Source organism: Lithobates pipiens, unplaced genomic scaffold, assembly GCF_037356315.1.
Source record: "Lithobates pipiens isolate NorthernLeopardFrog02 unplaced genomic scaffold, aLitPip1_a1.2 Scaffold_22, whole genome shotgun sequence".
Taxonomy (NCBI): domain Eukaryota; kingdom Metazoa; phylum Chordata; class Amphibia; order Anura; family Ranidae; genus Lithobates; species Lithobates pipiens.
In genome coordinates, this window is record NW_027507784.1 from 17,705,389 (window position 1) to 17,715,191 (window position 9,803).

The following is a 9,803-nucleotide window of genomic DNA, read 5'->3' on the forward strand; positions in this document are numbered from 1 at the left end:
AAACCTACCTAAGTTCAGTTATCAGCCAGTAGCTGATGATGCACATGGGACCTCTCCAATGATGACCAATGTAACCCTCACAGAGCTGTTATCGAAGCCACAATCTGTACAGCATGGTACCAAATAAGCATTACACTTAAGTGCAAAAGCCAACATTGAATAGTAACAAAGACAGAGACATTAATCCAGTAGGGATTTAATTATTATCTGTAGACACTGCAGGGAATAACCTGGAGATTTGCTAACATTAGGGAATAAATATTTTCTAACAACATCAATGTATAACAATTCCCTATGGAAGTTCTCCTCACACATAAAAGACCGAGAAAATCAACACTGATATTACACATAACACATGTAAATGGATCCACGTCAATCGCTGTGTTGTGCTGGAAAGGAGAAAGATTCCAAAATACAATTCAGTTTAATTTGTAGGATTTGAGATTGCAAAGACAAAAATGATGTTTTCCTGATCCTCTTATTGTTTGAGCCTCTTTGTAATTTCAGCTCAGCTCTGGGTCATATAACTCCTATTAGCTGCAGAAAAAAATGACACAGGCTGACCCTTCCCCTTTGTTCTAAGCACTCCGGCAATTGCCATCTATAATGTGTATGTTTAATCACGGTAAGTTCACTTATATAGAGATATAAAAACCTAAAGGAGTGTCAGCAGAAAAGGGCCAAGTGGTCCAACAAGTCTGTATTTTTATGATTTTTTTTGTGTGGATGTTTTTATTTTTTTGTTTTTTTCTTTTCAAACTTTTTGTCTGGGTATAGTTCCTTTTTGTCCCAAGCATGTTTAAATTCATTGTTGACTGACTCCCTACTTCTGCTGGAAGTCTATTCCAAGCATCAGCTACACAGAACTTTCCTCCCGCTAGTCTGGAGTCACGTCCAGGGGCGGACTGACCATTGGGCCACTCAGGCACTGCCCCGAGGGCCCCATGCCACTAGGGGGCCCCATCAGGGTTACCAGCCTCAGTAAAACCAGGGACAGTATGTAAAAATTTGTGTTTTTTTTTTACATCTGTCTCTGAAATGTCCCTTACCGACATCCTTTTGGTCTAAAAATCCTGAGATTATAGCTGCCCCACCTCTCCGGTACCTTCTCAGCCAATAGAAACATGTCTGTGTATACTGTGTGATTGTATACTGTGTGTGTGTGTTTGTGTATACTGTGTGGCCCCATAATCTCTGATTGCCTGGGGGCCCCATAATCTTCTATTGCCCGGGGGCCCCATGAGTTGTCAGTCCGTCCCTGGTCACGTCTACAAGTTCTTGATCCTATATTCATATTGGGAAATTCTGCTCCTGTATTATCCCCCAGACCTTTAATGATGTGTGTTTCTTTTCTGTCTTATCAATATCTTTGTGCGAGTGAGGTCTCAAAAACGGGACACATTATTCTAAATGAGGTCTCACTAAAGATAAATGTAGAGGAATCAGGAACTCCTTTCTCCTGCTGGTGATCCATCTAGTCATACCTAAAGATCAATATGGAGGAATCATGGCCTCCTTCCCCCTTCTGCTGATCATTCTAGTTATATAAAGATCTCTATAGAAGAATCAAGATGTCCTTTCTCCTGCTAGTCATCCTCTAGTGATATAAAGATCTATATAGAGCAATCAGGACCTCATCCCTTCTGCAGGTGATCCCTCTAGTAATATAAAGATCTATATAAATGAATCAGGACCTCTTCCTGCTGGTGATTCCTCTAGTGAAATATAGATCTATATAGAGGAACCAAGATATCCTTCCTCCTGCTAGTCATACCTCTAGTGATGTAAAGGTCTATATAGAGGAATCATGACCTCCTCCCTCCTGTTGGTGATCCCTCTAGTGATACCTAAAGATCTATATAGAGGAATCAGGACCTCCTTACTCCTGCTGGTGATCCCTCTAGTGATATAAGATCAATATGGAGGAATGAGGACCTCCTTCCTCCTGCTGGTGATCCCCCTAGTGATATAAAGATTGCTATAGAGGAATCAGGACCTCCTCCCTCCTGCTGGTGATCCCTCTAGTGATACCTAAAGATCAATATGGAGGAATCAGGACCTCCTCCCTCTTGCTGGTGATCCCTCTAGTGATATAAAGATCTATATAGATGAATCAGGACCTCTTCCTGCCGGTGACCCCTCTAGTGATATAAAGATCAATATAGAGGAATCAGGACCTCCTTCCTCCTGTTGGTGACCCCTCTAGTGAAAAAAAAGATACACATGGAGAAATCAGGACCTTCTTCCTTTTGCTGGTGACCCCTCTAGTCATATAAAGATCTGCAGTATAGAGAGGAACCAGGACCTCCTTCCTCCTGCTGATGACCCCTCTAGTGATATAACATTTATATAAAGGAATCAGGACCTCCTTCCTCCTGCTGATGACCCCTCTAGTGATATAACATTTATATAAAGGAATCAGGACCTCCTTCCTCCTGCTGATGACCCCTCTAGTGATATAACATTTATGTAAAGGAATCAGGACCTTCTTCCTCTTGCAGGGGATTTCTCTAGTGATATAAAGATCTATATAGAGGAATCAGGACCTTCTTCCTCTTGCAGATGATTGCTCTAGTGATATAGAGATCTATATAGAGGAATCAGGACCTCCTTCCTCTTGCAGATGATTGCTCTAGTGATGCATCCCAGAATTTGATTTGCTTTCACCACGGCATGGCCACTATTTGCTCATTCTACAATCATCTGAAATGTGCACCCAAGTCATCGTTTTCTGCAGTTCTGGCCAACCCTGTGTCCACCCAATATTATACTTATTCAGGTGAGTCTTATTCCATAGGTGCATTATTTTCCATTTGAAATATTGAACTGCAGTCTACACTGCTTTGACCAATGTTCCAGCTATGACAAATCATGTTTCATGTTACAGACACCTCCAGGATAATCCACCATATTGTAGATCTTTGTGTTTTCAGCAGAAATATATACCTTACCCAAGAAACTTCACTTATATCCCTTACAATCCAATTAAATAGCACATGACATAGTACAGAACCTTCTGTGACACCACTAGTGACTGGTCTCTGTTCCCAATGAACCACAGTAGCAACCATACACAGAACATACACTGTATGTTTGATTTGGATTTTTATCGGGGTCTTTTACTGTGTGTTTCTTTGTTTAATTAATTGTAAGCCTCTGTGACTAGGGAAATCCTACATACTACACTGCCTTAACAAATCCAAGTGAGACACTTCTAGAGATAAACAGCAAGAAGTGCACATGCAATATGTTTAACTTTGATGCCTATATGTATGAAGGATCATATTTGTATTATAACTGCATTTGTAAATGTTTTAACCCACCCATCCAACCCATGAAGCAGCCTTTCTCAGTTGCACTTATTTGACACTCAATGGTCCCTCCAGAGGTCGATAGGGCTTTCTTGAGTAGTAAGAAGTGCTAGACTTCTAAACTTACCACCAACACAAGGGGTCCCTCCTCCACTGACCACCTCCTTTACTGATCACTAAAGTAAGGGAATTTTTCTCCAGCGGACAACCTATAGCAGTGGATGTTGCTCCATTGATCACCAATGTAAGCCCCTGTACACACGGTCGGAGATTTCCACAACCAAATCCGTCGGATTTTGCCCGTCGGATCTTGTCCGAAACTGTTGCATACACACGGTCGGACAAAGTTGGCGAAAAATCCGACCTTTCAGAACGTGATGATGTAATTTCGTTACGATGGGACTACATTCAGGCTAGTAGCCAATAGCTTTGATGTAGGAATTTGATCTGAGCATGCGTGGCACTTGGTCCGATCAAAATTATCTACACATGATCGGAGTATGTCCGATCGGCCCAGTTGGTCAGGAAATATTTCCAACATTTTGGAAAATTGGGTCTGACAGATATTCCGACGGAATCAGTCCGATGCATACCACACACAGTCGGATTATCCGACGACACGGTCCGATAGGACACATTCCGACGGATTCTCCGACCGTGTGTACAAGGGCTAAGGGTGCAATCTGAAGGGCAGAGGTCCAGAATTTCCCTTTGGTGTTGAAGGCCACCTATATTTTTATTGGCCAATTGGGCAGACCATTATAGTGATAAGTCAATTGGAACCTGAATGAGATGACAAAGCTTTAGCAGTACCAGGTCTGAAGTGTCTGAATTCTGCATGTCAGAATTTCATGTGCTTCTAATTCCCTGGCATTTGCAGATAACAGAAGGGTTGGGCATTAGGGTTGTAAAGTTATGTATGGGCACCTCTAAGCTGCTGCACTTTATAACTGATAGCAATTTTACATATACTGGAGACAGAATTGTTTTATCTTTTGTAAAATTGACCCCTAAATGTACGTTATAGGTTATCAGAAATTACAGTATTGGATTGCTCTTGCCACCCTTAGTGGTCTTGTACAAATGATGAAGGAAATCAATCAAACCAAAGTGTCGGAGTTCATCCTTCAGGGGTTGTCAGATGTCCCATACCTCCAGTTGCCATTGTTTCTGGTGTTTTTCCTCATATATCTAGCATCATTGGTTGGAAATTTACTGATTGTCCTTCTGATCTGGCATGATCGTCACCTCCACACTCCCATGTACATATTTTTGTGTAACCTGGCTGGGCTGGATATTCTCTATTCGTCTGTTACCTCTCCAAGAATTCTCTCAGATTTATTTTCTAAAGTCAAGACAATTGCTGCTTCTTCATGTATCACTCAGTTCTTTTTCTTTTTTTCCTTTATATGCATTGAACTTTATTTGCTGGCTGTGATGTCCTATGATAGATACATTGCAATCTGTCATCCTTTACATTATATCCAGATAATGCACCCCAATATTTGTGCTCAAATGGTGTCTGCAGCTTGGGTCATTGGGTTCCTCACCTCATTAATACATACCCTCTGTATCCTGAGACTGAGTTTCTGTGGCCCCAATGTCATCAACAGCTTCTTCTGTGACCTCCCTCAGTTGTTTCTATTGTCTTGTACCGATACTTTCATTAACGTTTTTGTCGTGTTCCTTGTTGGTATCATAATGGGTTCCGGTGCTCTTAGTATGACCTTTGTACCATATATTCGTATACTTCGCACCATCATGGGGATTGACTCCCGGAAAGGAAAACTAAAGGCCTTTTCCACATGTACTTCCCACCTAACAGTAGTTTTCATCTTCTACGGGACACTTATCTTTACCTACCTCCGTCCTAACCCCACCTCCACTGCTTCAGAAGATCGTCTTGTGTCCATTGTCTACACAGTGATTACACCACTCTTAAATCCCTTGATTTACAGCCTACGGAACAAAGATCTCAAAGCAGCACTTAGAAGAATTTTGCACAGCCTAGGTTTGAAACAATTTGGCACAGAATAACAAATCCAATTTTACAAAGAATGGGCAATCTTTACATTCCTCCATTCTAACCAAAACCTCCACTGCTTCAGAAGATCGTCTTGTGTCTATTGTCTACATGGTGGTCACATTACTCCTCAATTCCTTGATTTACAGCTTGTAGAATAAAGATCTCAAAGCAGCACAGAAGATAATGTTGTACAGCATACACTTGGAAAAAAAAATAGATGAGCAATCTAATTTTATGAAACAATACAAAGTCAATGGCAAAGTGCAAGGCAAGATATTTAGTAATCAAGTAATTTTAAGCAAGAAAGAGCTACAACTCTAATTCTGGTCACACACGTATCTATATGATCATTTACTCAATCATTTTAGGTGACTGATCTAATCTAATTGTACAATCACAAACCAGAGACTAACCCCACCGCCCCCCCCCCCCCTCCTCAGTATGGTTCGCACCAGAACTTGCAAACAGGCATAAAATTTGGACGAACACCTTTAAAGTCTATGGGACATGAACATGAAAAATCAAAAGGGCTCATTCTAAAGGCTTATATGCAAGTTACTGTCATAAAAAGTGTTTGGGGACCCGGGTCCAGCCCCAGGGGACATGTATCAATGCAAAAAAAAAAAGTTTTAAAAACAGCTGTTTTTTCGGGAGCAGTGATTTTAATAATGCTTAAAGTGAAACAATAAAAGTGAAATATTACTTTAAATATCATGAAAAGGTTTTTATAAGGGGTCCGGCGCCACTGTAAATTGGCTCCAATGGAGTGTGTACGTAAGCTAAAGGTACACGCCCACCACTAGCCTTCTAAACCCACAGTAGATGTCAAATAAATATATAGTCCTAACCAAAGAGGTATGTATATATAAATTATAAAGGAGCAGAATGGAGAAAAATTGTATGTAAGTCAACCCTCAGGCTGGCTTCTACTATTATCAGGGATGTCCCACCAGTGCCTATGATCAATCTGTAGAATCCCACAGGTATTGGCTATACATACATAAATCTTAACTGTACATGTACAAAACTAAACTAAACGCATGTGTGAACATCAAGAGTTACTAATATAGTGCATAACATACAGTTATATATATAACGTGCAAGAGTGATAAATAGTGTAATGGTGATCCACTATATAAATAAGTGTGTAATAAGATTATCACATTAGAGTAAATTGAAACTAAAATCAAATTACTATAAACATACAGTGAAACGCAATTCAATGTGCCCACAAATGAATATATAAAAAATAGGAAAAATGTAAAAAAAATTGAAATATTAGGAAATATTATATGAATGTGGTGGACAATTCACAGAGATTCATAATACATGTAAACCTCAAACAATACATGTGGCCGTCAGCAGTACTTCATGAAAACCCAAAAAACAGTGACTTAGGCTGTGAAATTCAAAAAATGGATGATAATTAATAATATTAAAAAGAATTAAAAATAATTGAAAACATTTTTTCAATTATTTTTCAATTATTTTTCAATTATTTTTATTTTTTTTAAATATTATTAATTATCATCCATTTTTTGAATTTCACAGCCTAAGTCACTGTTTTTTGGGTTTTCATGAAGCACTGCTGACGGCCACATTTATTGTTTGAGGTTTACGTGTATTATGAATCTCTGTGAATTGTCCACCACATTCATATAATATTTCCTAATATTTCACATTTTTTTACATTTTTCCTATTTTTTATATATTCATTTGTGGGCACATTGAATTGCGTTTCACTGTATGTTTATAGTAATTTGATTTTAGTTTCAATTTACTCTAATGTGATAATCTTATTACACACTTATTTATATAGTGGATCACCATTACACTATTTATCACTCTTGCACGTTATATATATAACTGTATGTTATGCACTATATTAGTAACTCTTGATGTTCACACATGCGTTTAGTTTAGTTTTGTACATGTACAGTTAAGATTTATGTATGTATAGCCAATACCTGTGGGATTCTACAGATTGATCATAGGCACTGGTGGGACATCCCTGATAATAGTAGAAGCCAGCCTGAGGGTTGACTTACATACAATTTTTCTCCATTCTGCTCCTTTATAATTTATATATACATACCTCTTTGGTTAGGACTATATATTTATTTGACATCTACTGTGGGTTTAGAAGGCTAGTGGTGGGCGTGTACCTTTAGCTTACGCACACACTTTATTGGAGCCAATTTACAGTGGCGCCGGACCCCTTATAAAAACCTTTTCATTACTGGCTGCACCCCTCCGGGGTTGCGACTGTTAGGGGTGGCGACACTGGTTGTGAGCCCATCTATTGTGCATCTGAACCTCATCATAGTCTCCGTAGCACGGCCTGGGATCTATAAGATCTTAGTATTCTTTCATTACTTTAAATATCATGCCTGGGGGGTGTGTATAGTATGCCTGTAAAGTGGCGCATGTTTCCCCGTGTTTAGAACAGTCCGAGAGCAAAATTACATTTCTAAAGAAAAAAAAAGTAATTTAAAACTGATGAATTGTCGGGTCTCTGCAATATAGATAAAACTCATTGAAAAAAACGTCATGAGTCCCCCCCCCCCCCCCAATCCATTACCAGGCCCTTTGGGTCTGGTATGAATGTTAACTTTTTTTTGCATTGATACATGTCCCCAGGGGCAGGACCCGAGTCCCCAAACACTTTTTATGATAATAACCTACATATAAGTCTTTAAAATTAGCACTTTTGGTTTTTCATGTTAGTGTCCCATAGACTTTTTAACGGGGTTTTGCGGCTTTGGAATTTGCAGTGAACACCAAATAATGTTCACCCATCCCTACCAGAGACCCTTTATTTGATCAATTTGAAGAACTCTTAATTGATTTTTTTTACCTTTCCTAAGTCAATCAGACATTTGTTGACTGTTTCTGATTGCTCAAACAAATATCTACTGTATGTTTGTGCTTGAAAATTGATCACAACATGGATTTATTTAACAGATCACTTAGCCCACGTACACACGGTCGGAGATTTCGGCAACCAAATCCGTCGGATTTTGCCAGTCGGATTTAGTCCGATGGATTGTGTCCGAAACTGTTGCATACACACGGTCGGGCCAAGTTGGCGGAAAATCCGATCTTTCAGAACGTGATGACGTAATTTTGTTTCGATGGGACTTCATTCAGGCTAGTAGCCAATAGCTTTGATGTAGGAATTTGATCTGAGCATGCGTGGCACTTGGTCCGATGAAAATGCTCTACACATGATCGGATTAGGTCCGTCCGGCCCAGTTGGTCGGGAAATCTTTCCAACATGTTGGAAATTTGGATCGGACGGAGATTTTGGACGGAATCAGTCCGATGCATGCCACACACACTCGGATTATCTGACGATAAGACTCATTCCGACAGATTCTCCGACCGTGTGTACAAGGGCTTAGATTTATCATTGGAAGATCATATTTTAAATTGCAACCTTTGAATAGTTTCATGTGGGTTGTGCTCTTCAATAATTGAATTGTTAATGAATAATTCGTTTGAATCAATTGCAAATGGCTACATGTTAGATAAAGTTAAAATTTGCTCCACAAAACAAGTAGTTGATATATTTCAATTTTAGTACTTGATACAGTTGCTGATGGAGTTAAGCACACAATGCACCTTTTGGGCATCTAGTGGGGCCATATAATAGAGGCAATTATTATTTCAGATAACCTTACCATAACATAGGTATCATTTACTTGTAGTTGAGCTCCATATTGTGGAATCCATACAGGAAGTCTGTCACTCACCCCATTTGGTTTTGCAATGTCCGGTCGTACTAGGAATGCTGGGGAGACCACCACTGGAGCATCCAAGAGATGTAGAAATCCATCATGGAATATAAATTACCAATAACCACCCAAAACTATAATATGAATAGGGATTACCTAAAAGATGACAGAGTAGGAGATAGCTGGAAAGATTGGGGTTGATGGTTCTAGAGGATAGGATCTTCAGAAGTCTTGGGTGGAAAGCATGTAAAGGAGTGACATGTAAGCATTTAACGGAGCTAAAGACGGAGCTAAAGACCAAGAGGCCTTTGGAAGTGTCAAGAGGAAGGTTGGTGATATTGCTAGGGCAGATACCTTATCATATCATACAGTATGCTATCCTGTCCTGTCCTGTACTATATTATATTCTCCTATATTATATTCCTCCTCCCGTCCTTCATTTATTCTATTTTATATATTATTAAATGTTTAGAACGTAGCGGTTTTAATTGGAGGATTCCACTATGTGAAACCACATCCTGTATCCTGCTCAGTGCAAACAGATTTTACCAGCTGCTCACAGAATACTTCACTGTTGACTTTTTAGTCCGATCTCTTCTTCGTCTTCTTGTAGTTCTATGGTATTGTTTAAGTTAAAGTTCTGCTGTTATTTTAAAGATTATAAATGAAAAAATAGATAAAAGAAGTAAAATGCGATTTCCAAGAAAAGTTGCTGATTGCAAATGATAT

General features: G+C 39.3%; 1 protein-coding gene across 1 annotated transcript; it reads left to right on the forward strand.

Annotated features, from left to right (window-relative positions):
* The first annotated feature begins 360 nt into the window (after positions 1–360).
* On the forward strand, positions 361–5,348 carry LOC143925614 (olfactory receptor 5B21-like). The gene is made up of 2 exons (XM_077450085.1): positions 361–625; positions 4,339–5,348. Exons 1-2 carry the CDS (start codon positions 607–609, stop codon positions 5,346–5,348), a joined length of 1,029 nt encoding a protein of 342 aa, XP_077306211.1. The 5' UTR covers positions 361–606.
* The last annotated feature ends 4,455 nt before the right edge of the window (positions 5,349–9,803 follow it).